The 27,683-nt window shown below is 38.0% G+C and overlaps 1 protein-coding gene across 1 annotated transcript in view; it reads left to right on the forward strand.

Annotated features, from left to right (window-relative positions):
• The window catches only part of Prosalpha5 (proteasome alpha5 subunit), a 96,139-nt gene extending 72,163 nt beyond the window's left edge, over positions 1 to 23,976 (forward strand). The window contains exons 6-9 of the mRNA XM_090387064.1: positions 5,998 to 6,056; positions 13,835 to 13,937; positions 14,099 to 14,185; positions 23,851 to 23,976. Of these exons, the coding sequence (XP_090243190.1) occupies positions 5,998 to 6,056; positions 13,835 to 13,937; positions 14,099 to 14,185; positions 23,851 to 23,928 (327 nt within the window). The 3' untranslated portion in view covers positions 23,929 to 23,976. The remainder of the gene's footprint in view (positions 1 to 5,997; positions 6,057 to 13,834; positions 13,938 to 14,098; positions 14,186 to 23,850) is intronic.
• Positions 23,977 to 27,683: the final 3,707 nt, after the last annotated feature.

Consider the following 27,683-nt stretch of genomic DNA (forward strand, 5'->3'; position numbering starts at 1 on the left):
AATATCATTTTATAGATAAGCATTATTAACACAATATTTAAAAGCTAAAACTTTCTGTGCAGCATCTACAGACAGATTTGCATTTCAGTATTGATAAAAAGAAGAAAAACTGAAATGCAAATATTCATATACATAATACAATAAATAATATTACTATAAATAATACACCTTGCTATCATCACATGCAGCAAGACCATTCTTTTAAACATGGGCAACATTTAATAGTATGCAGAGCTGGCCATATCAAACAGCCATATGGTTTTGCCTATATGAGTTTATTCACAAGTTAGTTTGCACATTGTGCAGGCTCTGAAACCTAGAGCATCTTATCGGGATAAACTGCCTTCTCCATCTCTGATCAGCTAACTGCAGCCATGATTGTAGAGGCTTTAAAGAATTCCTCCAGTCTCTGATGGTATTCAAACTGCAGATCACTCTAAATTAGTGACAGGTGGTGAGACCCATATATCACTTTGGGTGACCAGTGCCAACTAAGAGAAGGTTTCTATCTGGGACAAGGACATGTGTATATGTAAGGGCAGAACCTAGAGTGTAAGTTCAGCTCCGCCTCGTATCGCTGTGAATAACAGAATCAACTATAAAGGAGCAGAAGTGTATGTGTTCTGTTCTGGCCTCTTGGCTACCCAGAAGCATCAGTCACCTGGGCAAATGATTCTGGGTACTCGTCCACACCTTGGGAAGGTGGGCCAGTCCCAGCAAAATACATACTGTCTCAAGAGAGACTCTGACCCACCTAGTGTTGCCAGAAGGTGGTCCAGATTCCTCTGGGGTCTATTCCAGAGGGAGGAGGAAAATGTAAAAAAGAAAGGGGGGAAGAAACCACCAGTGGTGCAGTTAGGGAAAAAAAATAATAATAATAAACTTAAATTAGTCTGCACTGGAGTGGGAACTCAAAGTAGAGTGCATGAAGAACAAATTAAATAAATAACAAATAATTTAATAAAATATTAAAGTAAATAAAATAAATAAACTAGCTGCACTAGAGTGGGAACTCCAGGCTGACCCCGTGGAAAAAAAGAAGGTGGCGTTCTGCAAATATGGATCCCTTAGGTCACTGAAGAGGTATGGTTAGGTGCAGTTATAACAATGTAGCTCTGCTTCCTGTGCTCAAAGAATTGGGATGCATAGGATTGGAATGCCTTTAGATTGTCAGGTGTTTGGAGTAGAGGCTCTGGTTGATGTTCCAAGATACCTGGCACAACCTGCAGCAGGATCCCTAAGTCATCGTACAACCTGCATTCAAAAAAAGATGTTTTCAGACCTGCCACAGAAATAGCAATCTGTTGGTAGCAAACCCAGTAGATGTAACTTTTCATTGAGGGGTCCATGTCCAGTAACCAAGTAGGGGGATACCAAGTTGAAAAGAAAGCCAGTGCTTTACCATTTTCGAAGTTGTGAAAGTGACATCAGGGAGGAATTTTCTGCGATTCCAAGGTGAAAGAAAGCCAGTCACATCAGGGAGGAATTTTCTGGTAATGGAGCCTGTGTGTGAGGTATTCCATCTAGACTGCCAAATTTTGGCTAGTTTGTTATAACAGTGGGCTCTTTCTGCTTTGGGTCAGCATTGAGATTTAGTTCTATGCCGTGTATCTTCGTTGGTATTTTCTTTTTAATTCTGAAGTTTAGCCCTCTTAAAATTACAAATAGATCAAGTGGCAGAATTCCAGCTATCACCTGGATTTTTACTCGCTGGACCTGGTGGAACCACATTCCTGCTGCATAGGCCACAAATGGGATGAAAACTGCTTTATAATACAGTAAACCCTCGCTATTCGCGGGGGTTACGTTCCTGAGAAATGTCGCGAATACTGAGTTATGGCTCCCATAGTAATAAAGGGGTTCCGTTCCAAAGTATGAAATATATAAGAAAAACTAGTCTAAAATTTTGTCTATGTATGTATTATATGTACCTTCATAATATGACTGTACATGACAGTACATAGTGAAATGCAAGCATATGGCATCGAAATGAAAATAAGAAACAATTTAATATTAAATGTAATATTTATTAGAAATTTCAAACAAATCTTTCAAACCAGCGCCTTTGCTAGCAAAAAAAAAACATCCCGCCAGTGCTATCACCAGTTTCGCTAAAGTGTTGATAAAGAAGTTTTGCCTTTTCACGAATGATCAGTGAACTTAACGGAATTTTATTTTGAATTCGGTCTTCTATCCACAGATTTAAAGCTTTTCCATTTTTTTTTATTTAACATCACGAGTTACAGAGCAAATTTTTGAAGCAATTAGCGCGGTTTCACTGACACTACGGCAGATTTTTTCTTCCGATTTCTTGATTGATCGTACTGTTGACTCATTGATTTTATAATGTTTTGCCACTGAGGAGACACTTTCACCATTAGAAATTTCGTCTAATAACTCAATTTTATTCGCTAGTGTCATCACCTTCTTTGATATTTTCACATTTCTCTTTTTATTCGTAGCCATATTTTTGTAGGGGTTAGAAAGAACTTGACCATAATCAAGTCACTTTCTTCCGTTAACGCACTCGAAAAAGTCTGTTTTACACTGCAAAATGGTAGAGTTATCATTTTTGTAAGCATATCAATTTATAAATTGATAAATTTATTCAATTTATAAACATATAAACTAAAATCAAACGACGAAACCTTCCATGACTAACACATACTGAACAAGGATTAGCAAGAAACATCCACGCTCGCGATTTTTTCACCCCTCTCCCCCCACCCACTGAGCGCTGTTTTGACCGGGAAAGATAATTTTAGCCACGCCCATGTTTTTTATGGCTGAAAATATTCACGGCGTTTTAAAATTCACATTTTTTTAGGTTTCATTTTATATTAAATCGGCGGTCGCGAATACAGATACCGCGAATAGCGGGGGTTTACTGTACAGTGTTTTGTTGGAAAGCCCCCAGTTGCTCTTGAAGATCCTCATGATTGCAGCTGCAAATTGTTTCGTTTTGACCCCTAGGTATTGTAAATGCAGAAGGAAGCTCAGCTTACGGTCAATGACCACCCCTAGGACTTTAGCCTGCATCACAATTGGAAGCTGTTTCCCCAGAGATCTTGATTTGCACTGGGTGGCACGGATCAAGCTTTGATTTTAAAAGCATAATTTTTGTTTTGCTGGTACTGATTTGAAGCTTGTTAAGAACTGTCCAGGAGTAGAGATTTGCTAGGACAAGATTTGCTTTGTTTTCAGGGTCGGAGTGTGATTTCCCAGAAATAACCACTGTCAGGTTGTCTGCAAATGCCATCTGGGACAGGGAAAAATAAACTTTTAATACAGTGCAGCTTCTTGATTTAATGTTTGCTTGTGAAGCTTGACTAGCAATGCACAATCCTTTAATCATCCGCTGGATAAAAAAAAAAAAGGTAAAGTGCGGCCATTATCAACCCACGGCAGATTGTTTGTTTGTTATTTGGTTTTAAGGAGCATTAACAACTAAGGCCATATTGCTCCGTGAATATGCGGTGGTCATTCCCTCACCTTTCCGCAGCCTCCGTAGTTGGTGGTGACGGGCTCGAACCCCTGTCTGATCAAGAAGCGTGTGCTACGCACTGCTGCTCCTTCCCACCTGGCTACGGAGGCGGCACGCCCACTGCAGAATGGAAGCCTCCTCAACAATTTATGCTGAGGGAAAATGGACCATAATCTGCCACGCTGGTCCAGTGCAGGTTGGCAGATTGACCGTATTCAGCAGTCAGAGGCTTGAACCCTGGTCTACTCAAAGAGCGTGTGCTACTGCTTGATTGATTTGATTGATTTGGTAGTTGTTGGCGCATCGGCTTCTGTGGCCATATTGCACCTCTCAAGGTTTTTGCAGTACTTTGATCCAAGCCCGAGGCGGGAATCGAACCCGCGACCTTTGGGTTGCCAGGCAGGTACTTTACCCACTCGGCTAGCCCGGTCGGCCTGTGTGTGCTACTGCACTCCTGCTCCTGACCACTCGGGTACACTGGTGTTAAATATTCACCAAAACAACTTAATGACTTATTTTATATTTAAAAACTAAAATGTATATTAAAATGACTTTTAGTTTTTCTTACTTATTGGTTTGACTTTTGATCTACATCATCAATTGTTCGTTATTGAATAAATTTGACCATAACAAAAAAAAAAAAAAGCATACTTTCTTAAGACTACCTAATTCAGTTATTGTAAAACAAGAATTTAAAATTAGTGGCATCTCTTTTATCCATTTATTGAAGTGTGCTAGATTCACATATCATTACAGCATCTGGCTGACATACAATTGTTGAAGTATGTGAGCTGTTCAGTTAGCTCTCAGTGATTCCAGCCCTAACAGAATTAAAAATAATGTCCAATTCAGACAACAGTAAATGAAATGGTGGGCAGAACATAGGTCTCATATGTCTGAAGTACTCGGGGGAGGAGGTTAATTAAAAATATGTGTTTTCAATATAAAGAAATGGATTTTTCACAAGTGTGTTCATAATATATTGAAAATAAAGGCGGCATCAAAAATTTTACAATTTTGAATTATTTCTTGCTGAATTTTTAACCTTAAAAATTAGCAAGAAATATTGAATATCGCACTTGGAAAAAATCACTGTGCCATTAGAGGGTTAATGTTATTGCCACCAGAGATTTGTTTTCACCATGTCATGTTTCTGTCATGTATGTAAATCGATTTTAAATGACTGCAGCCTTAATGTGGCAGTACTAAAAAATATTTCATATAAACAGTACTTCAAAATATGTCATTGTTTATAATGAATATATACACTGTGCTGCCACTTTATTAAGTACACCTACCTAGTATCATCTAGGAATGGAGTACCATGCAGACATGAGTGTGTCATGCAGTTCCTTGAGATTCGACAGAGGTGTAGGCCTGCAGCGAAACAGCCCTTTCCAGCCCATCCCAAAGATGTTCAATAAGATTGAGATTTGGGGGACTCGTCGGGCCACTGCAGCAAAGAAAAGTCATTGTCGTGTTCCTGGAACCATTCCATAATGATTCAGGCTTTGTTCCCCGCTGCATTATCCTGCTGGAAGTAATCATCTGACTGAGGATAAACTGTCAACATGAATGGATGCACTTGGTCAGCAACGATGTTTAGGTACGATGTGGCATTCTATGGTTATCAGTGGACCTAAAGTGTGCCAAGAAAACATTCCCCATATCATAACATTGCCCCCCACCACCTTGCACAGTAGTTATCAGACATGACGGGCCCATGGATTTACGTTGTATTCGCTAAATTCTGAGCCTTCCATCAAGATGATGCACCAGGAACTTCGACTCGTCAGACCAAGCAAGTGTTTTCCAATTCTCGATTAGTCCAGTGCTGGTGTTGCTATTCCCACAGGAGGCATGCTCTCTTGTTCTTCATTGATAACAAAGGTACGCAATGTGGCCGTCGGCTGTTTTAGCCCATTCGCGATAAAGTGCGACTAGTGGTCCATTACGATGTTTTCTTCATTTGCTCATTTTCTTCAATGTCTTCATTTGTTCTGCGCAACAAGGTTGTATTCTGACGTGATGTGTGCCATTTTGGCCTGTCTGTTTGCTTGCACAATTCTAGCCATCCTCCTCTGACCTCTCTTCCACAGGAGTGCCATTGAGAGGATGTTTTCTGTTCATTGCACTGTTTCAGAGATGCTTTGTCCGCATGTCTTGCACCTACTACCATGCCACGTTTGAAGTCTGTTAGATCACTCCTTTTCCCCATTCTTGCTATGGTTTGTATGCTTAACTGATACTAGAAAGGTTGTTCTGCTGCATTTATATCCACAACTGTGGTCACGTGACTTACAATGTTGTGGGACAAGCCATTTGTGTACACAGCAGGGGTGTACCTAATAAAGTGGCAACAAAGTGTAAACTATGGTAGTTTTGTAACCTACCTTCTGTCTACTCAATTAAAGCATTTTTCATATTTTTTTACTTCTGTTAATAAAATTTCATAAAGCTTTCTTATGTGTATTCATATCTTGATATATTCTTGAAAACATTTCAACCTTTAGAGTCGCCCTTTTGGAGTAGCTATATTGTTTGCCGGCGTTGATGAAAGAGGCCCTCAGCTGTAAGTGTTTCCTGTAATTACTTGTAATTCTAATGTCTCATCATTAAATTTTGAAAAGCTTACATATGAAATTTATTGCTGGCTACATTTACTTATCACTATATACAGGGTAATTCACTACCAGTGTGACAAACTTGCAGGAGGTATAGGGGCCACAAAGACGAATCAGAATCGCATATCATTGCAGGGTCCAAAATGCCTTCGCCATGCGGGAGGTCGCGTGAACAAAGAAGCAAAGAAAAAGAACAGAAACAGCAACTCGTTAGTGTAACAGAAATCATTTTAATGACAAGTTTTACATTGGCAAAAAGCCATGCTACAGAAGGTGTTCGAAAGTTCGACCAGAAGCAGTCACACAGGCGTCACAGTGCCGCCGCATGGAATCTCTAACGTTCTGGAAGATTCCTGGCGTGTCTCGAATCTCCCCGGCAGTTACAGAGATGCGAGCGACGAGGTCTTCAACTGAATCAACGGGCTTCTCGTACACCAATGTCTTCATTTGACCCCAGCAGAAGAAGTCCAGGCATGATAGGTCCGGCGATCTAGCAGGCCAATGAACTGGACCACCACGACCTATCCAATGCTGTCCAAATGTAACGTTTAGGTGTTGGTGGACGTCATTGGTGTAATGTGGGGGAGCCCCATCATGCTGGAACCACATTGAGCAGCGCAACGACTGAGGAACATGTGCTTCTTCAATAAGTTCGGGCAGGACTTGCTGTAGAAAGATCAAGTATGCCCTACCGTCCAGATGAGGGGGCAGAAGGTACGGTCCAATGAGGTGGTCTCCAACAATGCCAGCCCAAACATTGACAGAGAAACGCCGTTGAGTTGCACGTGTTCGCATACCTTGGGAGTTCTCCAAAGTCCACAAATGGGCGTTATGTTGATTGAAGGTTCCCTCTCTTGTGAAACTTGCCTCATCCGTGAACAATACGGATGCAGCAAATGCGCTGTCTGCTGCACTCTGTTGAAGAAACCAAGTAGCAAAAGTCCTCCGGAGTGGATAATCCACAGGCTCCAATGACTGGACGCGTTGCAGATAGTATGAACTCATTTGGTTTGTTGACAGTATCCTCCATACAGTGGATTGGGAAATACCCAATCGTTGGCCTATCGCTCGAGTACTCGTACTCGGATTGCCTTCTGCAAGACGTAGGACAATCTCCTCATTGTCTGGCATCCTCATTGTTCGCTCTCGATTCATGGTACCTCTCGTGAAACAACCAGTCTCGCATAACCTTCTGTGCACACGTGCAAAAATCATATGATGAGGAGCACGCCTGTGCGAGAAACATTCCTGGTACAAGCGCAGAGCGGCACGCCCGCTACAGTCCGTAGCTCCATACGCGATGTGCATGTCGGCCAGTTCAACATTTGAATACTCGTCCATCCTACTGCCTCGGGAACCGGTTCGCAAATGCTGACTTCCAGCGGGATCGCTGTTCACGCGACCTCCCGTTCAACGTCCTCTACCGCATGACAAAGGCATTTGGGACCCTGCAATGCTATGTGATTCCGATTCATCTTTGTGCCCCCTACACCTCTTGCAAGTTTGTTGCACTGGTTGTGAATCACCCTGTATAGCCACACAGTGTTCTGGAAATTGGAAATAAGATGTTGTTTGATTTGTCCTGCTGAATTGTAAATAAAATGAGTATTTCTTATTTAATATATTCACACTTTGGTGTGCCCCTAATGACTTGCTCCATAAGTACAGATAGTGAAAAACAACTACCATGCAAACACTGCTAGTAAGCTAGCAAGAAGTATTTTGCCACAGTTTTATTAACAGCCTACAGTTAAAAATTCCATAATATTAATAGGGTACAATGAACAACTAAGAAGAATGAAGTAATTGCAATAAATAAATTTTATTCAACATAGTTGCCTCTTGAGCTATACATGTGGTGTATTCCTATCTGGACTTATTACAATAGAATTGGCTATTTTGATCCTCTTAACAACTGTTGATGAATAACATTATTTGTTCTATAGGTCTGTTCTCTTCCCCCTCAATGCACAAAATAGTAATTCACAGGAGTCATGTCTGGAGCATAGGATGGGTGTGATAATAATTCATATCCTGACTATTGTTCCTAATCATGACTTTACAAGAATCATTTACTTTGCAGTATTTTTCATACAGAAATAATTAAAATTAATTCATTACACTGTAATTATTACATTTGTTAATAGCATCATGTCCCAGAACCTTTTCCAGTTCCTTGGTCATATACACAACTTCTTAATGAACAGAATGTTCAGGAAAGTAAGAGAAGGTAGTTGATGTCATAAGAGAACAACTGATGAGATTTTAAGGCAGAATGAGTAATAAGGGATGCAATCCAGCCAAGTAAAAGATGACTATAAATCGCAGAGATCATCTCATTTTGTATTCTTGAAGTCCCAAACAACATAAGGCTCAGAATGGCCATGGGAGAACAGCTCCATTGGTGAAGTTAGCATCTTAAAATTGAGATTTGAAGTACCTAAAGGACTAATAACATTAACTGCATATACTTGGAAGCGTTGTTGGTGAGAAAAAGATCAAATGTGTAGGGTGTGAGTGTGCGCGCGGATAGGATTGTTTGGTAATCTAGTAGGTAAACGAAAAGTTGAGCAAAGTCGTTGGTAATTGCAAAAGCCTCAGCATCTGTACCTGCAACATATGTGCATCTAAAAAACTGAAGCCAGCTGGTGTTATGAACATTAAAATTACCAAGGTAAAGTACCTGTTATGAAAGTTAGATTGGCTAAAGTCAGTCTTCAAAAAAGTAAAATTAAAAAGTTCAGAGTGAATTGTAGAAATTGGGAGAACAATAGGGGCAACAGTCAAATTTTATACAATAGGGAAAAGAGATTTTTTTGCCAGTCGAGATTGTGGATTAGAAAGTCCTGGCTTGGAATCACAGATTTCCAGAACACCATTGAAGTGAAAAGATTCATAGAATGCTTAATTTGGGAAGCTTTGACAAGTGGTGGTTGAGGCAGCTAATATTTGAAATTCTTTTAGATAAAGTAAGTGGTTTGACAGGATGAAGATGAGCATCATTGAGTTTGGAACTGAGACCATGTATATTTGTTAAATGAATTAGAAATTTTTTTGGAAATTTGGTCTTTTCACAGAAGTTTGTTCCATGTGATGCAGTGATGTGGACGAGGCAAAGTTGAGGGTGGGGTGGGAGGGTTGTGCTGCCTGAATTAATGAAATTTTTGGATATGTGAGGCAGCAAGGATATATATATATATTTGGAATTGTTTACATGGTAACTGTGTTACCATGCAAACAAGGCCATAGTAACACAGTTACCACATGGAGGAACTGGCATAGAGAAGTGAGAAAGGAGCACCAGATTTCAACATTCACTGTTTTCGTCAGTTAGAACCTGGATTTGGCACCAACCCAAAGAATGTTTTGAAAAGGAGTTTGCAAGTGAACACACATATCTTTCCATATCACCTGGCCTTCCCCTCCAGTAGTTTTTCTAGTTCTTCCTTGAATTTATTCAAACTATCCATTTCCAGAGTATTTGGAAGTTTGTTCCGACAATCAACCACCTGCTGGCTGAAGGCACACTTCCACATGTCTGTTTTGCAACCATCCTTCCCAAATTTGAATTTATGCCCCCTCATGTGTGTAGTCTGAGTGAGAGGAAGAATGCGATCAGCATTTAGCCTTCTCAATCCATTCAAAGGGTTAAACACTTCAATCTGATATACCTTGCATATGCCTAGTCTCCAAATACTGCAATTTGCAGAACTGAAGTCTTTCTTATAAGAACATCCCTTTGTTCCACCTCACCAATCCCATTGCCCTTCTTTGTACTTGTTCCAGCAGCTCTACATCCTTCCTAAAATTAGGTCTCCAGGCCTGTATGCAGTACTCAAGGTACAACCTAACGATTGCCTTGTACAATGGAAAAATCATTTCCTTATCCCTGCTAGAAAAATTGTTGGCAAAACCTCATGAACTGTCCTGGCAGCCTGTCTGCACTGCTCAGAGAACTTCATATAACTACACAATTACCCTAAGTCTTTTTCATTTTCCACTACTCTGAAAAAAGTACCACACGGTTGTTGTGTTAATCTGGGATTACTGCTACCCGTACCTTGCATTTGTCAGTGATAGAATTGCCATTTCTCAGCCCATCTGCCTAATTTTTTGAGATATTTTTGCAGTAACATGCCTTGATTACTATCATTAACCACACTGCCACCCTTTTTTATCATCTGCAAACTTAGACATTGCCTGATATACCATCATCAGTATCATTAATAAATTATTGATACTGATGATGGTTAAAGTCTACAAAGAGAAGTGTCCATTGAGCACCATCTTCTCCCACTCAACTTTCCCTTTATCCATAGTAGTAACTTTCCCTTAATGGCACACTATTCCAATCTATACATCAGTCTTTTGTGTGCAACAGTATTAGTAATGGTCATATGATGCAAAGAAGCTTGAGGTTATGCTGCATCAGCAAAAAAAGTAAAATAATGATAATAAAATTAAATGAAATAAATAATAAAAGAAAAGGAAATAAACAATGTATGCATTTCCCTCTTCCCATAGGTAACTATCCAGTTGACCTTTGAATTTCTTCAAACTGTCAACCTCAACAGTAACTTATTCCAGTAATTTATAACTCGCTGATTAAAATAAAACTTCCTGCAATACAGTCTAAACATCTCTCACCATAACTTGAATTTATGGCCCCTAGTTCTAGAATCTTTATAACTGTGAAAATTTCGTCCTTATTCATTTTTCTTTTTGCCTCTCGGCACCTTAAACACCTCAATCAATTGTCCTCTAAGGTGCCTAGTTTCCAAGCTGTGCAACCCACACATTCAAAGTCTTTCCTCGTATGGATGCCCTTTTGTTGATCTTACCAGGCAAATTACCGATCTCTGGACCCTTTCAAGAAGCTTGATGTCTTTTTTTTTAGGTGCGGTCTCTATACTAGAACACAGTATTCCAAGTGTGGTCTAACAATAGCCTTATATAATGGAATTATGACTCCTTATCTCTACTAACAAATGTTTAATAAATCATCGTAGACATCTTCAGTAAAGCATTGTAAACAGGCTGCAAGGAAGGCCCATGGCCTTTCTTGCAACCTGTCTACAATGCTGTTCAGAGAACTTCATATCTGACTGTATTGTAACTCCCAAATTCCTTTTTTCCACTACTGACTAATATCAAAACTTGTAATTATTCACAATATAAGTGAATGCATTACATGAGTCATATTCTCACAGAACAAAACTTGCCATGTTATAAATCACAATGATTTATTAAACAACAAGCTTCACAAAAGAAAAGAATTCTAAACAGTGGAACAAAATGAACCTTTTGCGATGTTCCTGATCCAAATCAGATCTCTTGTCTGCCTATAGAAATTCCCACCCGCTTGTATCCTTTTACTCATTTCTACATCTATTACTCCAGTCTTTGTAATAGTCCTTCCTAGATACTTTAAGTTGTTAACCATTTTGAGCTGTTTCCCTTCCATTGAATGTATCCGTCAAGCTTGCCATTCCTGTTTAGAACCATTACTTCACTCTTCTCCTGACTGAGAACCAATCCAAATATATCAACTTGCCATTGCACTTGTTCCCTGCTCTCTCCCCATATGCAGAGATCATCTGCAAAGAGCATAACTTTCATTTGGTCTTGTCCAAGTTGTTCCACCACTGTAAATTGCACATCATTCATAACAGCTATGAACAGTAGTGGTGACAGGATGTCTCCTTGCCTCAAACCTGATGTTATTTTGAAGCTCTCCTTCAACCCTACCACTGTTTTTACTTTTCTCACTATATTCAAACATGAGGAGTTAAGGGAGGAGAATACCAGATGTTTATCAAACTCTAACAGGGAGTTAAATGACTTTGTAATAACTGAGAGCAAAGTGGAGGAGAAATTGTTGAAGTTAGACATAAGAAAGGCACCTGGGGTAGATGGGATCTATCCAGTTATATTAAAAGAGGTGACAAAGGAAATAAGCAACCTTAGCTATAATTATGAGAGCATCCTTGGACTCAGGGGAAGTCCCCACGGACTGGAGATGTGCAAATGTATCTCCAGTTCACAAAAGGGGATCAAAGGGTGACATAAATAATTACATACCTGTTAATTTGACTTCTGTTCCAGGGAAAATAATGAAGTCACTGGTTAAAGAAGCATTGCAAGGATCATCTAGACAAGATAACAGTAATAATTCAGACACAGCATGGATTTGTTAAGGGGAAGTCTTGTCTGACCAATTTGATTGGATACTGTGACGTGGTCACAACAGAACTAATGAGACTCGTGGATGTAAAAAATAATTTTGATATCATATATTTGGATTTCAGGAAAGCATTTGATACTGTTGCACATGTAAGACTACTGTACAGTTTGGAGCATTATGGCATTAAGGGCAAGTTGCTACAATGGATAAAAGGATGGTTGAGTGGGAGAAGATAGAGGGTGGTAATCAATGGATACTGCTCTACGTGGACCAATGTTATTAGTGGTGTCCCTCAGGGTACAGTGTTGGGCCCATTGTTGTTTTGTATATTTATCAATGATATTGAATAAGGTATATCAAGTTTAATGTCAAAGTTTGCAGATGATACAAAGGTTGGCAGAGTTGTTAATAACAGTAATGACAGTATGCTGCTGCAACAGGATCTGGAAAAGTTGGCCAGATAGGCTGAGAAGTGGCAACTGAAGTTTAAAATTGACAAATGCAGAGTATGATATGGTAACAGTAACCCCAGAGAAATGTATCAACTGGATGGTTGTACACCCAGGGTAGTGGAGAATGAAAGAGACCTTGGGGGTAATTGCACAGTCAGATATGAAGTTTTTTAAGCAGTGCAGACAGGATGCCAGAGTAGGTCATATGGTCTTGTCAATGATATACAGGAATTTTTGCGAGCAGGGATAAGGAGGGGATTATCCCATTATATAAAGCAATGGTCAGGCTACACCTTGAGTACTGCATACAGGTCTGTAAGCCTCATTTTAAGAAGGATGTAGGGTTGCTAGAATGTGTACAGAGAAGGGCAACAAGGCTTAAGTTCTGCAAATTGTGGGATTCTTCCTCTTCCTCAGATTACAAACATGAGGGAGCATAAGTTCAAACTGAGGAAAGACAGTTGTAGAATAGATGTGCTGAAATTTGCCTTTAGCCAGTGGGTAGTTGATTGCTGGAATAAACTTCCATTTGTTGTTGTGGAAGTTGATAGCTTAAATAAATTCAAGGCAGAACTAGACAAACATTTGGAACTAATGGATCAGTGAAATGGGAAGGATTTTTTTTTTTTTTTTTTTTTGGCTCTTTCTGTATAAGCTTGCTTTCTTACGTCATATGCTTCTAATAATAAATAATAATAATATCAGTACATTATTAGCCTCAGACAACTTATTTCATATATAATTGTGTTATTTGTTATAATGTGAATAAGTGTAAAATATAGTAAAATTGGTCGATTTTTTCAACAGTCACTAAATTTTGTACGCATCATAGTTTTTAAACCAAAATCACCAAAAAAAGAATCATTAAACCTAGTTACAAAAAAAAACAAAAAAACTCAATTCTCGAAACCAGCAAGAGCTATCAATGTCCAACATAAAACAGACAAATTCTAGATGTGTAAATTAGGAATACGTCTATCTTAAAAAACATAGATGTGTTTGTCTATTTCATAAGTTATGGTATAAGCAAGGAGAAGCCTTTTGAACCTCTGCTTCTGGAAATTAAAATAATTTTGCTATGGTTTTACAGATATCACATGGATCCTTCGGGTACTTATGTCCAGTATGATGCTAAGGCTATAGGATCTGGATCTGAAGGAGCACAGCAAGCCCTTCAGGAAAATTACCACAGGGTGAGTTTTTTTTTCTTATATAATTAATAAAATGATATTAACAATTAATAAAAATTAGTTGACACTAATTTATGGCATAATTGACTTTCGTTTTTTTTTTCTAATATTGATTATGCACTGTGAAATAATATTTATTTTTGTTTATCTTTTGTTTTTTGTAGTCTATGACATTGCAAGAAGCATTAAAGTCAGCATTAACTATTCTTAAACAAGTCATGGAAGAGAAGTTAAATTCTACAAATGTTGAGGCAAGTTGCATTAAATTTATTAAAAAATTTAAAACATCTATTTTGAAAATCACATAATTTCTTAAAGTTGGATCAAGAGGATATAACTGTTGGATCAACAGTTATATCCTAACTTTTAGGGGATATAACTGTTTCACTTATATCCTGAAAGTTTTTCATAAATAGTATTAGTAATATGTATACATTCTTTCACTGTTCATTAATAGAATAATCAGAACTATTAACTGCACATTGTTCTGTTGTCTGATTTGCATATTAAGAGTTAGTCTCCAGCCAGAGAACCCAAGAGCTCCTTTCTCCCTTTATTCTCAGTATTTAGGACACTTTTCACCTTGTGTATTTTTTACAATAACCAAACCATTACATTTCCTCATTTTAGAATTCTGCTAATAACAATGTCAAAATGGGTTACTAGATGTTAAGCATTTAACTGAATGAAAGGGTTTGGTGGTTTTTTTTTTTTTTTTTTTTTAGGAGCATTAGCAACTAAGGCCATATTGCTCTGGGGATATGCGGTGGTCATTCCCTGACCTTTCCACATCCTCCGTATTTGGTGGGCACGGGCTCGAACACCAGTGTAATCAAGAAGTGTGTGCTACACACTGCTGCTCCTGCCCACCTGGCTATGGAGGTGCCATGAATGAAAGGGGGGAAGGTATAGGACAGTTACATGCTATTGGGAGGCATTGACAGTTACATATATGCTTATAATATGAGTATTTCTCAGTCCCAGAATAGAATAATCAAATGCATACTGCTTTGGTTGAAGGAGATTTAGTTTTATGGGGAGATTCTATTTGTCAGAAAAATGGATAACCTTTTTTTTTTTTTTTTTTTAGTAAAGATAGGTGGACCACAACCAGGGTGTGTGTTTGCTGACCGGATTAATTGATGATGATGATAATGATATCAACAGATTGTTAGATTTTAGGGTGGGTAAAGAGATCATTGTTATACATGGGGGTACTAAAATATTAAGTGACACAACATGACAATTACTGTAGTTGGATAAATATAGGGCCATACCAAAAAAATACTACTAGCTCAGAATGTTTGTGCAATTCTGCCCTGACATGATAGGAGAAATTATATGCTGAATTCCTTGCAGATTAACTCTAGACTTGAGGACTACCACCCCCCATGGGTTATTTTGAGTTTTACTGCCCACATGCAAGCCAACCCATGAACACACTTCCATAGGCATTACAAAGTGGAGCAATACAGCTATGAAATAAAAAAAAAACAGGAAGTTAGGTCAGGACGCTACGTGTTTGTTATCCATTAAGGTTATTATTATATTAATACCACGTGAAATTAATAATATTGTTTATTAGGCTGTTTGCCTACATTACTATATGTTAAAGTGACATTTCGAGTATCTTACCGATATCCATCATCACACCATGCTGTTGGGAAAATAGAAAAGGTTACAAGTTTTGAATATTTTAGAATATTAATTACAATTGACAGTATTACAGTTATCAATATTAAAATTTTAAAATTACGATTCTAAAGTATTAAGTTGTCAGCACAATAGAAAACAGGGAGTCTAATGTTAAATTCTTACCTGCTGACAGACTCCTTTTGCCGATTCTCCCAGAAACCTGATGTCCATACAAGCAATCTCACAAAGTGATCTGTAGATTGTTAATAATCTATAAATTATTGAAATATGCAATGGATAGGACTTCCTTTTAGGGAAGAAAGCAAAGTCCACTTGCACACCTCCCAGGAAAGCATCTCCCTACCCATATTCACCAACTGCAAAGAAGTTTTGAGGCAAACTGTTCCACTTATATCCAGGAAAAAAATAAATCAGGTGGGAAGTAAGAAATGTGGGTGAATTTCTCTGTATTCAGAAGGTTGTTTTGAGGTGTATCACATTAATAGAATAAGCTTTCCTTTTGATATTTTTTGCTTTTAATTGTTCTACCTAATACAGTCAAGATCTTCCCACACTGGTTGCATAGGACTGCAATCAATAAATGTAGCATGATTTATTGTTGTCAGGTCACAAGTTTTAGGCTGGAGTTTCACATATGTTTGCTAATCATTCAGTAGCTCTTTCATTGCTGTGTGCATTTATTTTATCATGATTCTCTGAGTCTAAAAAAAATGTTGAATTTGGAACATTACACAAAAACATCGATTTAATTTAGCAGACAATGACTGCTGGAAGACCTTTATCTATTTGTACATCCAGGCTTATGCATAGGAAATGCTGTGTGACTCAGGGAAGCACTTGTGGAATTTTGAATGATGACTTCACCATATTTCAGGTTGCTTGGTACGAGATGATTCAGCTGCTTACTGACAATTAATATAATGAGCAAAGGTGCTGCTGTGAACAAGGAAAGATACTTTCTGATATTGTGCTGGCTGCTAGAGACAGTTTTACAAAAGTTCCTTGAAATGGTGGCCACTGAAAGATTGGAAATGATTGCATAACAATGCACCTGCACACTGTTTTTTTTTTTTTTTTTTTTTTTTTTCTCTCATTCAACAAGAGCTCGCTAAACATAATACTGTTGTATTACCATTTCCTCCTTACTCACCTGAACTCCCACAATGTGATTTGTTTCTTTTCCTTAAGAAAAGAAACAAAGCTTACAAGGCTGCCACTTCTGCAACAAATTCTGGGTTACTTACTGTCTGCCAGGGCAAAAGTTAATGACATTGTAGAGCAGATATCTTCTTTTAAGGGCACAAAAGGTGATATTGTTGTACACGTTGGAACTAATGACATTAAGAGTAAGAGATCTGCAGATTTACTCAACAAGTACAGGTCCAGTGTTAATGTTCAAAAAAAGTTGTGAGTTAGGGTTGAATGTGAAAGTGTCTGCAATTCTACCCAGACGCAGTATGATGGAGTATATGATGCAAGCCTTGTCGATCAATTTGGCCCTGCAGAGATTGTGTAAGGCTCAAAGGGTAGAATTTTTTTCAGGTGCTTGTTGACAGGAGAGACTGCTTCTACAAGGCTAGGGTACACTTAAATAGAAAGAAGGGTGCAAGACTATTTGCTGATGCTATCGAGGCAGTGTTAGGTGACTCGGAAAACTGCTAGCTTGGGGGAATACACAGACTAAAAGGTTAACAGTGGCTGCAGGCAGAGGCAGAAGTTATTCTTGCACTGCTTCTATTAGAATGAGCAGCAGCCTGGAAAGCTTTCCAGGAATGGAAATTAAGATTTCTAGGACTACTGGGAGTCATAGTGGAACAAATAAATACATGGGATGTGTTAGGGTAACTAAGAATAGAAACAGGTGCTTGTACTTACATGTATACCAATGCTAGGAGTATAGTTAATAAATTTGATGAGCATGAAGTGCTAGTCAAGACATCAAAGGCAGATATTGTTGAGATATCGGAGACGTGGAGTCACACAGATATAAGCAGTGCAGAATTGGAATTTGGGGAGTACAATGTGTACAGAAAGGATAGACAAGACAGGAAGGGAGGAGAGGTTATGCTGTTAGTTAAGAAACACATAAAACCTAAATAAGTACATCCAATCGATGTAGGTGGACAATGCAATGTTTAGTCTGTTTGGTTGTGACATAAGCAATTGAAAAGGAAAAATGAGAGTAGGTGTGTGTTATAGGCCAAATGAATCTGATGGGTATAATGAGCAATTGTGCAGAGAAATAGAGTGGGCTAGTAAATCAGAATGTCTTATAATGGGGGATTTTAACTTTCCAGATATCGACTGGAACTTGTGGGTTGGACACTCACACACTAGCAAGACTTTTGTGGATTTATTGGATGACTGTTTTCAACAGCAACATGTTCGAGAGGCAACCAGAGGGAGTGATACTCTTGATGTGATTATCAGCAGTGATTATTCATGCATTAAGAATTTGCAGATAAAGCAACCACTGGATGACAGTGATCACAATGTACTGATGTGGGAATTGCTTAAAGGTGTAACTACAATCAAGGCTAAAGGGAAGGGCTATTGCTTTCGTAAAGGTGACTACAGGGATCTCAGACAATTTTTAAATTCTGTACAGTGGGATCAACTGATGATGTTCCCAACGTAGAATTCTAAATGGGAAGACTTCAGGGACTTAATTTTGGAGGCTACTAGGCTTTTCATTCCATCTAAGAAATACTGTTCACGGTTTAGGCCTAAATGGATGTCAGATGAACTAACGAGGCTCGTGGCAGAGAAAAAAAATGTATGGGATGCATATAAAAGAATCAGGTGACACAGAAGCCCATGGCAGATATAAATTAGTCTGTAATCAAGTCACAAAGGCAGGTGAAAGCAGATTATGAGAAATCCTTGGCAAAGGATGCAAAGAAAAACAGCAAAGAGTTCTTTACTTATGTAAACTCTAAAAGGAAAGGGATGGATCAGATTGGACCACTTAACATAGATGGGTTGACTATTGATGATCATGCTCAGGTAGCTGATAAACTGAATGAGTATTTTGCATCTACATTCACACATGAGGAGTTATTTAATGGAGTATCAGAAGTTTATCAGACTCTAACAGGGAGCTAATTGATTTTGTAATAACTAAGAGTAAAGTGGAGGAGAAATTGTTGAAGATAAACATAAAAAAGGCACCTGGGGTGGATAGGATCTATCCAGTTATATTCAAGGAGGTAGCAAAGGAAGTAAGCAAACCCTTAGCCATAATTATGAGAGCTTCCTTGGACTCAGGGGAGGTCCCCATGGAATGGAGGTGTGCAAATGTATCACCAATTCACAAAGGGGGTTCAAAAGGTGACACAAGTAACTATAGACCTGTTAGTTTAACTTTTGTTCCAGGGAAAATAATGGAATCACTAGTTAAAGAAGCATTGCAGGATCATCTAGACAAGACTGCAGTAATAGTTAAGACACAGCATGGGTTTGTTAAAGTCTTGTCTGACCAGTTTGACTGGATACTATGATGTGGTCACAAAGAAACTGAATGCCAAAAATAATTTTGATACCATATAGAGGCCTCCGTAGCCGAGTGGTCAGGAGCGGAAGTGCAGTGGCACACGCTCTTTGAGTAGACCGGGGTTCAAGCCCCTGACTGCTAAATACGGTGGATCTGCCAACCCGCACTGGACCAGCGTGGCAGATTATGGTCCATTTCCCTCATCATGAATTGTTGAGGTGGCTTCCATCCTGCAGTGGGTTGATAATGGCTGCAATTTACTTTTTTTTTTTTTTACTTGGATTTCAGGAAAGCTTTTGATACTGTTGCACAAGACTGCTGTACAAATTGGAGAGGATGTGGCATTAAGGGTAAGTTGCTACAATGGATAAAGGGATGGTTGAGTGGGAGATGACAGGGAGTAGTAATCAATGGACACTACTCTTCGTGGACAAATGTTATTAGTGGAGTTCCCCAGGGTTCGGTGTTGGGCCCATTGTTGTTTTGTATATTTATCAGTGATATCGATGAAGGTATATAAAGTTTAATGTCCAAGTTTGCAGACGATACAAAGGTTGGCAGGGTTGTTAACAACAGTAAAGACAGTATGCTATTCCAACTGGATCTAGATAATTTGGGCAAATGGGCTGAGAAGTGACAACTGAAGTTTAACATTGACAAATGCAAATGACTGCATATGGGTAGCAATAACCGAAGAGAAACATACCAACTGCGTGGTACTACACTCAGGGAAGTGGAAAGTGAAAAGTCCTGGGGGTAATTGTGCAGATGGGCTGTCAGGGCAGATCATGGAGACTTGTCAACGATATATAGGAATTTTGCTAGCAGGGACAGGGAGGTGATTATCCCCATTATACAAGGCAATGGTCAGCCCACACCTAGAGTACTGTGTACAAGTCTGGAGGCCTCATTTTTGGAAGGATGTAGAGTTGCTAGAACGAGTACAAATAAGGGCAACAAGATTGGTGAGGGGAACAAAGGAGTGCTCTTACCAAGAAAGGCTTAAGTTCTGCAAATCGCAGTGCCTTGGGGAATAGGCACTTGCGTGCTGATCTGATTGAGTTGTATAAAGCCCTGAATGGCTTGAATATTTTGACAGTGGTTATATACAGGGTGTTTCAGTTAAACGTTTCAGAACTTCTAAGAGGGGTAGGGTACATCCTGACAACTCAAAATCATATAGCAATGTGGGGTCGGAAATGCTTTCCTGAAGCGGTGTTGTACACAGAAGCACCATAAAGAAAAGAGACCGTAAGTGAGAAATCGTTTTAATAATACATGAAAAGAAGCAAAAGGTACATGGATTAAAGTAAGTGTTCGAAGTTTCTTCAACCTCGTATTGCTTTCGCACAGTGGTACCTTGGAAAATGTGCTACAAATCCCCTTTTTCCTGCTGAAGTGTTGTTTTCCGATGAGGCATCCTTCACAAGGGAAGGAATTTTCAACACGCATAACGACCATATCTCGGCGGTCGAGAACCCGCATGCAATACGATGTCGTGCAGCACAGATTCGATTTTCGGTCAATGTATGGGCCGGTATTATGGGAGATCACCTCATCGGACCTTACCTGTTACCGTGTCATCTAACCGGACCTATCTACTTGATCTTTCTGCAGCAAGTATTGCCACAACTTTTGAGAGATGAACAGATTTCTGCATCGACGCAACAGACAATGTGGTTCCAACACGATGGAGCCCCTGCCCATTATAGCGGAGATGTTCGTAACTACCTGGATGTCACATTTGGTCAGCAGTGGATCGGACGTGGTGGTCCCGTGCGTTGGCCTGCTCGGTCACCCGACCTATCATGTCTTGATTTTTATTTCTGGGGTCATATGAAATCGCTAGTTTATGACACCCCTGTTGACAATGCTGAGGAGCTGGTTGCAAGAATCGCAGTAGCTGCCGAAGAAATTCGCCTGGAGTATTCCAGAATGTTCGGATGTCCATGCGTCGGAGATGTGAGGCGTGCATTGTAGCCCGTGGAAGAAACTTCGAACACTTACTTTAATCCATGTACCTTTTGCTTCTTTTCATGTATTATTAAAACGATTTCTCACTTATGGTCTCTTTTCTTTATGGTGCTTCTGTGTACAACACCGTTTCAGGAAAGCATTTCCGACCCCACATTGCTATATGATTTCGAGTTGTCAGGATGTACCCTACCCCTCTTAGAAGTTCTGAAACGTTTAACTGAAACACCCTGTATAGGTTTGGTTAGATTTATATATGAGTGGGAACTTTTTGATTGTATCACATAGAACTTAATAGGATAATAATTTTTTGAGTACACTAAAATGTGAATATTTCATTATTTTAAAAATAAATCACAATCAAAATTATTAATTCATGGAAGTATTAGTGATTTATAAACAAAAATGAGTTAATATTAAGAATTAAATCATGAGCTGATCATTCACAAAAGGAGTTAATGGAATCATTAGACCCTCTTGTGATTCCCTTGAACTAGAGAAGTAATATCTCCCAACTCCCCGAGTGGTGGTGCAAAAGAGGTAGTTGGTATGATCATAGAATGTTTTTAAGGATATGACAGGCCCATCTTGATAGGAATGGTATCCTTAATGAAGCATAACATAGATTCTTGAAAGGGAAATTTGCTTTATTAGTCTGATTAATTACCACGATAAAGTAATAAAAATAGCTGGACACAATAAACACATTCAATATTTTTTACTTTTATTTTGTAAAGCCTTTAATACAATTCCTAAATGAAAGATTCTCATATAACTTTGAGAAAATTCTGATTACTGGTAAGATCCTTTGTTGGATCAGGGACTGGCTAAAAGATAGAAGACAGTTGGTAATCATAAATTAACATTTATCAGGATTGACCTGTAGCAAGTGAAGTCCCTTGGTGATCAGTGCTGAAACCCCTCCTGTTTCTAATCTTACTTAATGATATCAATAAGGAAATATAGACTAACTACCATGGTTTGACTATTTGCAGAAATTGCCTGAAAAATGGCAAGTAATGTTTAGTGTTTCTAAGTGTAAGGGTTTCGCACGTAAAGGACAGATATCCAGAAGATATTCAAGATAAGAAAAGGACTTAGGGTTTATGATAAAAAATCAGATATGAAATTTATCATGCAGTGTAAGAGAGCAGTTAGGAAGATGTGTCTTATCCGTGATTTATAAGATTGTTGGAAGAAGGGTGTCATTGTCCATCTGTATAAGACAGCAGTGAGACCTCATTTGGAATATTGTAGGCCTTACTAATGTCTGAAGGCCTTACTAATCTGGTTACCTGATCCAAGAAGCTTTTGAGAGAGGGTTTAGATTAGGCAATTAAATTGGTTTAGCAGCACTAAACAATTTTTTTTTCATACAGTTTTTATGTAAAAAAGACAGATTAAATGTAGTTTTAATGCAGTATTGTTAGCTTTAGACAATCCATGCATGCTTTGCATGTATTGTTATTTGACTTGTGAGCCTTATATCTCTTGTGAAGTGATACATGTGTGTGTATATATATATATAGACAGAGAGAGAGAGAGAGAGAGAGAGAGAGAGAGAGAGAGAGAGAGAGAGAGAAAAGAGACTTTAAAAAGAAAAGTATATAGTAAAAAAAAAAAAGTAAACTGCAGCCATTATCAGCCCACTGCAGGATGGAAGCCTCCTCAACAATTCATGGTGAGGGAAATGGACCAAAATCTGCCATGCTGGTCCAGTGCGGGTTGGCAGATTGACCGTATTTAGCAATCAGGGGCTTGAACGCCAGTCTACTCAAAGAGTGTGTGCTACTGCACTCCCGCTCCTGACCACTCGGCTACGGAGGCCTACTAGTGGAGGAGTAGTAAATATATAAGTTGTAATTAGACTGAAGGTTAAATTTAGAGAATGTAAAACTATAGGGAAAATTTATAGAACACTTTTATTAAGTGTTCTATAAAGTCTTGGTGATGAAGTAAATAATAGATAAAAAGATTGCCCTATATTTACTTTTCACTTCTGCTAATTATTGAAGAAGAAGAAAATTCAATTAATATAAGGGGAAACAAATCAAACACCTGAAATGTAACACACTGCATACATTGCCTAACTTGTTTTATACTAGCCCGACAGTGGTGGCATAGAGCTTTACAAACCATCTCTTGAAAATCTCTTGACATTAATCATCAGTTGAGATTATTTGAGAGCTCCTCTTCTGTCTAACTTCCTAAACAAGCACATACACAGCTTTACTTGAGTAGCCTTAGAAGTAAATGTGCTGTTCACACAAGGTTATTAAGTGAAAATAGCAATGTAATATGTACCCATTATTTTGAATTTTTACCCTTCCAACTGTTTTACAAAACTTGAAAATAGAAGTGACTAGTAGTTTTGTATATACCATTTGTTTAATTTTTTATTTTATTTTTTTTTCCCAACAGAATTAATAAAAATTGATTTTTTAAAAATAAAATAAATGTAAAAAACATTTTCAAATTAAAATTTTTCATTTAAAAATAATAATTATGTTCATTAAAGCTTTCAATTCATTAGGATAAGGTTAGTCAATACTGTAAGCAATATTTTGATAAAGCAGAAACTTTTTTTTCAGAAATAAAAATAAATAAGCAGGCCTCTGAAATTCCATGCCATGGTTTATGTTGCAATTTTAACACCACTGATGCCTAGTGAAAAAATTATTCTTAGTGGCATCTATAGTTTTTGAGTTCCAGAATTTGTTTTTTTTTTTTTTTTTTTTTTTTTGTTTAAAAAAAATGCAAGATAATTGTAATTTTGTGGTTATTTTTTATCAGGTTGCAACTGTTACACCAGATAAAGGTTATCATATGTTTATAAAAGAAGAGGTTGAAGAAGTAATTAAAGGAATCTGATAAGTGGAACACATTATCACAAATTGGACTGTAAATCATTAATAATAAAGAAATTATCTGTTGTAATAATTTTTTTTCCATCACATTTTATTAAAATGCTTTATAAGTTTGTGCTAATGTAGTTTTTAATTTCTGTTTTACTGCATACATGAATAAAACTTTTATAATTATTATGGCATTTTAATCATTAAATCATTTTTTTAAATTTATTACTCTTGAAATTAAATCATTATATATTATACTGTCTTTATAGCAACAAAAATTCGATGAATAAAAAATATCAATATCAAAAAAATTGCTTATGCAATTTTTTTTCACCAGTTCAAATAATCACTTCAAAATATCTTAGTCTAGCTATCATTCTTTAGACTGCATTTTACAGGTGCAATTGTAAAGGTAACCCTCTTATAACACGGTAGTTAGGTTCCTGTAAAATGTCATGTTGTGCGAAACCATGTTATACCGGACTAAGAAAAGGTACAAAAGAGGGGTTACATCCCAAAAGCTAACAAAAGTACACCATTCTATATTTTTCGTATCTTCTGCTCTCTTTAAAAAAATCAGTAATCTGGGTTTGTTTGCTTTTGTTGGATAAATCTTTGTGAATTTCATCGTATGGAACTAAGCATTTTTGAAGCTCCATTTTGAACGTTGGGCTCCTTTCATTCAAGAATCTGCATTCAAAAAATAAGATTCTTGTTTGTTATTTGGTTTTTAGGAGCATTAGCAACTAATGCCATATTGCTCCTGGAATATGCGGTGGTCATTCCCTGACCTTTCCGCATCCTCCGTATTTGGTGGTGACGGGCTCGAACCCTGGTCTAATCAAGAAGCGTGTGCTACAGCACTGCTGCTCCTTCCCACCTGGCTATGGAGGCTGTTGTTGTTTTCGTTTTTTAGGAGCATTAGCAGCTAAGGCCATATTGCTCCGGGATATGCAGTGGTCATTCCCTGACCTTTCCGCATTTTGCCGTATTTGGTGGTGACGGGCTCGAACCCCGGTCTAATCAAGAAGCATGTGCTACGCACTGCTGCTCCTTCCCACCTGGCTACGGAGGCGCCAACTATGGAGGCGCCAATAAGATTCTAATTGCTCGGCTAACTTTATGCTTTTTAGAGTAAAATTTGGAAGTTTAGAATTTTCATCCTCTGAATTGATTTGGTTTTACCTCCGATGCCATTTCCACCAAATTCACTTTGCCAGCCTCTTTTTCACCTAGTAACCAGTAATTTTTGAACATCTTCAGTAATCATGTCTTTTTTAAATTTTTTTTTTTTGGAAAATCGGCAACTAAGGCCATGTTACTCTGTGTATGTTGTCTATAAATTGTGTGTGTTCTGAGGTTGAATTTCTGTTTTGCTGGATGAAAAACCCAAGTTTCTGGGGGGGGGGGACCCATGCTACCCTTGCATTATTCTGACTAACTCAGCCACATTGTGAAAAAGACCCATAAAAATTCCTTCTGTCATCGACGGGATTCGATCACTGATCTTTTCCACCCAGTGTGGGAGGAGGGGTGATTCTATCAACTGTGCTACCCACGAAGGCTTCAGTGGTCATATCATCAAAATCTTCCCCTCTTACCGACGTAGCAAGTTCTACTATCGCACTGATTCCATTTTCTGTTGGTTCGGCCATATTTCCCGAATGAACTGACTCTGGCTATACATTTTTCCACATGCATTTAACATTGACGGTTTTACTGCTTTCAGCAATAAAGCTGTAATTCTGATACAGTCCACAATTGAGAAATGTTTTCATGCCTCCATTACTTCAATAGATTCGGAATCATTTTTTTCCAAAATCCATTTTAACAATTTTCTGATGTAATAAGTTTTAAAAGTGGATATAATGCCATGATCTAATGGCTGAATGAAAGAAATTATATTAACCTAGCACAACTGTGGTGGTAGAAACATAACTTCGATTTTTGGATGGCCTGGTGTGCTATCCAATAGTAATAAAACTTTGAAATCTAGTTTTTTCCACAAATTCAATAGCACAGAACATAACACAGATTTCCCAACAAAACAAAATACAAGGATTTCTCAATATATTTTTTTTTGACTAGCGAGTCAACAGTGGTGATTCAAAAAGAGTGGAAAGGTTGAAAAATTACATCCAACATAGCAGGGCTTCCCCCGCACAAAAGCTCAAAGATACCCTGTTATGTGAGGTTTACCGAAATTCTCTAACCGTGTTGTGTGAGGATTGCTGCAATTTATCAATCATGTTAGAGCGAAACCATGTTGTAGAAGTGCAGTGTTTATATGGGGGTTGCCTGTATTTCATTTTCAGCCTTCTTTAACAGTACAGCGAGTTTTGCCACCTTGTCACTTATTTTTAGAAGGCTGGGCATAATCTCAATTCTTGGTTTTCTTCACCACCTATCTCATTTTAACTTAATTATTTTGATTCTTTCTGCTTGAAAGTTGGTACTAATACCATTGTTTATTACAATTAACATATATATGTCATTATCACTATTGGGCGAAAGTAAATCAAATTCTGAATTGGAAAGTTTTAAAAGTGTCTGTTTCTTCATCAGAAAGGCCTTTTCGAGATTTTTATGCCACGACTAAACACTGTTTCTGGCAGAGAGTAAATACACAGTGAACATTAAAAATAAAGAAGAAAAACTACAGCCACCAGCTGCTATAATTGACTGTAAACATTTTCAATTAGTTTGTAAAAGTATTTATATGAAGTTTAAATAGAAGGCAGTTCAGTAATTACATCAGAAGAGCAGAAAAGCGAACTATAAAATTGGCAAAACAGAAAGGTGCATCTGATGGGACATTGAACTGGAAGAGAAATTTTACAATGGTGCATGAGAGCTGATGTTGGACTGCAAAGGGTTAATATCACACTAGCCGAATCATACATGCCCTAACACTGTTGATCAACAACAACCCTTCAAAAGACATAGTTAATGTTAACTTGTTCCTTAGGTACCTCAGATAACTTATTTGGGGCCTCTATCCCCATGACTATCTTCAACCTCAAGTTATTTGGCATTACAAAAATGTCTAGTGGAATAATCTGCATGGATTATTTCGATACAAACATCAGAATCATATGATAAAGGAATGATACTGTGCATTATACTTTGTCTTTTGATCTGGGGATGTTCTCCTCCCTCTGTGAACAACTAAGCTTGTGTTTATTCTTACTTTAGAAAAGACACCATTATCTGCAAGTTGATCTAAAATTACTAATTTCAGTTTTAATTGAATAGCATCACCAAAAGTGACAAATCTACTATTCGTTAGAAACTCTAAGGTACCATCACGACAGACTGTTTTTGGCCTCTTCCTGGCTTCACTCTCAATCTTCTTGTTTCCTCAAACCAAGTAACCATTTTTCTGACACCACATGGTGTCATTAGAACTCTGCTGATGCTTGCAATGCCTATAATCCTCAATTTCCATTCTGGTAGTGGAGCTTCAAAATCAAAACATGCTCTAGTAAGATGAAAGGCATTGTGCTCCTAATGTTTTGATACCTGCATGTTATCTCTAATGGTATCTGCAGCATCTTGCACCTTTTACAGTAAACTCCTGTTTTAACATTCCACTTAGAGCACTATCCTGCATTTAACACCCTTCCTGCTCAGGAGACCACTTCACTGACAGACTAGCTACATTAAACAGAATACCAGGCCATTTCAAAGCTTTCATTCTGCAGAGTATAAAATAAAATTTAATGTAATTGGATTTTTATAAATTTTGTAACCGATTATGGCTTTTTATCT

Source organism: Mastigoproctus giganteus, chromosome 13, assembly GCF_048544385.1.
Source record: "Mastigoproctus giganteus isolate SK-2022 chromosome 13, ASM4854438v1, whole genome shotgun sequence".
NCBI lineage: Eukaryota > Metazoa > Arthropoda > Arachnida > Uropygi > Thelyphonidae > Mastigoproctus > Mastigoproctus giganteus.